The 1662-nt window shown below is 45.0% G+C and overlaps 1 protein-coding gene across 1 annotated transcript; it reads right to left on the reverse strand.

Moving 5' to 3' along the window:
* LOC108524886 (neuroblastoma breakpoint family member 3-like) lies at positions 1 to 1658 on the reverse strand (the record flags this gene model as incomplete). Its single annotated transcript, XM_017865984.1, has 3 exons — positions 1 to 129; positions 834 to 1006; positions 1627 to 1658. Coding segments are annotated over 3 exons (261 nt in total), but the record flags the coding sequence as incomplete, so codon positions are not given.
* Between the last annotated feature and the right edge of the window lie 4 nt (positions 1659 to 1662).

Genomic DNA, 1662 nt, shown 5'->3' on the forward strand with positions numbered 1-1662 from the left:
GCCCGCTCTGTTCTCCCTGAACCAGGAGTCTCCAGGTGTCAACACAGAATGAGCTGTTGACAATTGCTCAGAGTTACCTGGGGCATGGTGGGCCTTGGTCTTCTTCCTCTTCTTGGTCCTTTGTAATTCCTGCAATAAAATCAGACAGGGACAGGCAAAATAAGCCAGTTCACCTACATCCATAACAGTCCACTGTCTAATCCCCACACAGGGACCACAGGCTCCTCAGCATGAGAACAGGATAATGTGAGAGATACACTGCAGGAGGCCTCAAAGCCGGTCATGATAGAGATTCTTGGATTTACATCTCAGAACCAAGGGTGAAATGTCCCTATTCTGGTAGACAGTTATTCCAAAATCATTTATCCCAAGTTTGTGCAAACAGTTATGCCTTATTGTTCCCATCAATTCAAAGAAAATGCCCCAGATGATTTCTAGGAGGAAAACTGAGTATTCAGCCCTGTCTCATCAAATTCCCAACTCGTTCATGGTCGCAAGACACTGAAATTAGAATCAAGGAGGAAATCTACAAACCCTTGAGTCCGAATCATAGTTCTGTGAACTTTTTACATCTGCCTGGGTCCAATGTGCTGAGAGTGGGTTCAGGTTGCCACAGACATGACTGGAGACTAGGAATAGAGCCACGCTCACTGACCCATTTCGTATCTGGGCTTCCAACTGAAACTACAGGTGCATTACAACCTATATGCGTCCATAGGTCCTGCCGGCAGCAATGACATCTCTCGGGTCAGGAAGGGCCACTTGGAACAGGAATATCACCCCTATCTGGAAGACCAGGTGGAGCCTTATCACCTTCATAGTAAGGTACTCACTGTCCATGTCAAGAGCCAAGCCAAAGTGCTGTTCTTCCAACGAGGAAAACGCATTTCTGTAGGGCTGGCATAAGTCAGGCAGTTCAAGATACCCGCAAGGAGTTGAATAAAATCTATCCAGTGAGTCCTGCAAGGCTTCAGGCTCTTTCTCATCCAGCAGTTCCCTGTTGAGCCTGGAAAAGTAGGAAAAGTAAAGAATAAGCCAGGGGAATCAGAAACCACACAGCCCCAGCTAGATTTCATAGGTAACATAAGGAAGTGTTTGAAAAGAAAAAGGACAGCTCTATTAACGAGGTAACAGATTATTGCCTTTATGTTGGCACAATCAGGGCCAGGTAGAAAAGGATGAAAGAAAGAAACACACACACACACACACACACACACACAGAGAGAGAGAGAGAGCAAGGACTCAGTGAATCGGCCAGGTGACACACTGATGAGGCAGTCAAAGAACACTCTGTATTTGTGCCCTCAGGACGAACAGCGAACAGTGATCATGAAAACAGTGGGCTCAATAATTTTGCATAAAATGTGCTCAAGTTTCCCTGCAGTCACCATGAGAATACAGCTTTTGAGGTATGGTCAACCTTCAGTAGGTTAGTAAATGACAAGGGTAGGAAGAAATGGAAACCTAAATATTTACTGTAATGAAAACCAAAAGCAATATTAGTAGGTGTAATTCAGACTTGTCTGATAAGGCAAAATCACTATTTTCAGCATGTACTGTTTTCCCTGCACTTGGCGTCTCTAGGTGTCAACAGCAAATTAACTGTCCACAATTTCTCAGACTCACCTGGGACCTGTGGCCTCTTGGTCCTCCTTTTTCACT

Source organism: Rhinopithecus bieti, unplaced genomic scaffold (genome assembly GCF_001698545.2).
Source record: "Rhinopithecus bieti isolate Rb0 unplaced genomic scaffold, ASM169854v2 repeat_26844, whole genome shotgun sequence".
NCBI lineage: Eukaryota > Metazoa > Chordata > Mammalia > Primates > Cercopithecidae > Rhinopithecus > Rhinopithecus bieti.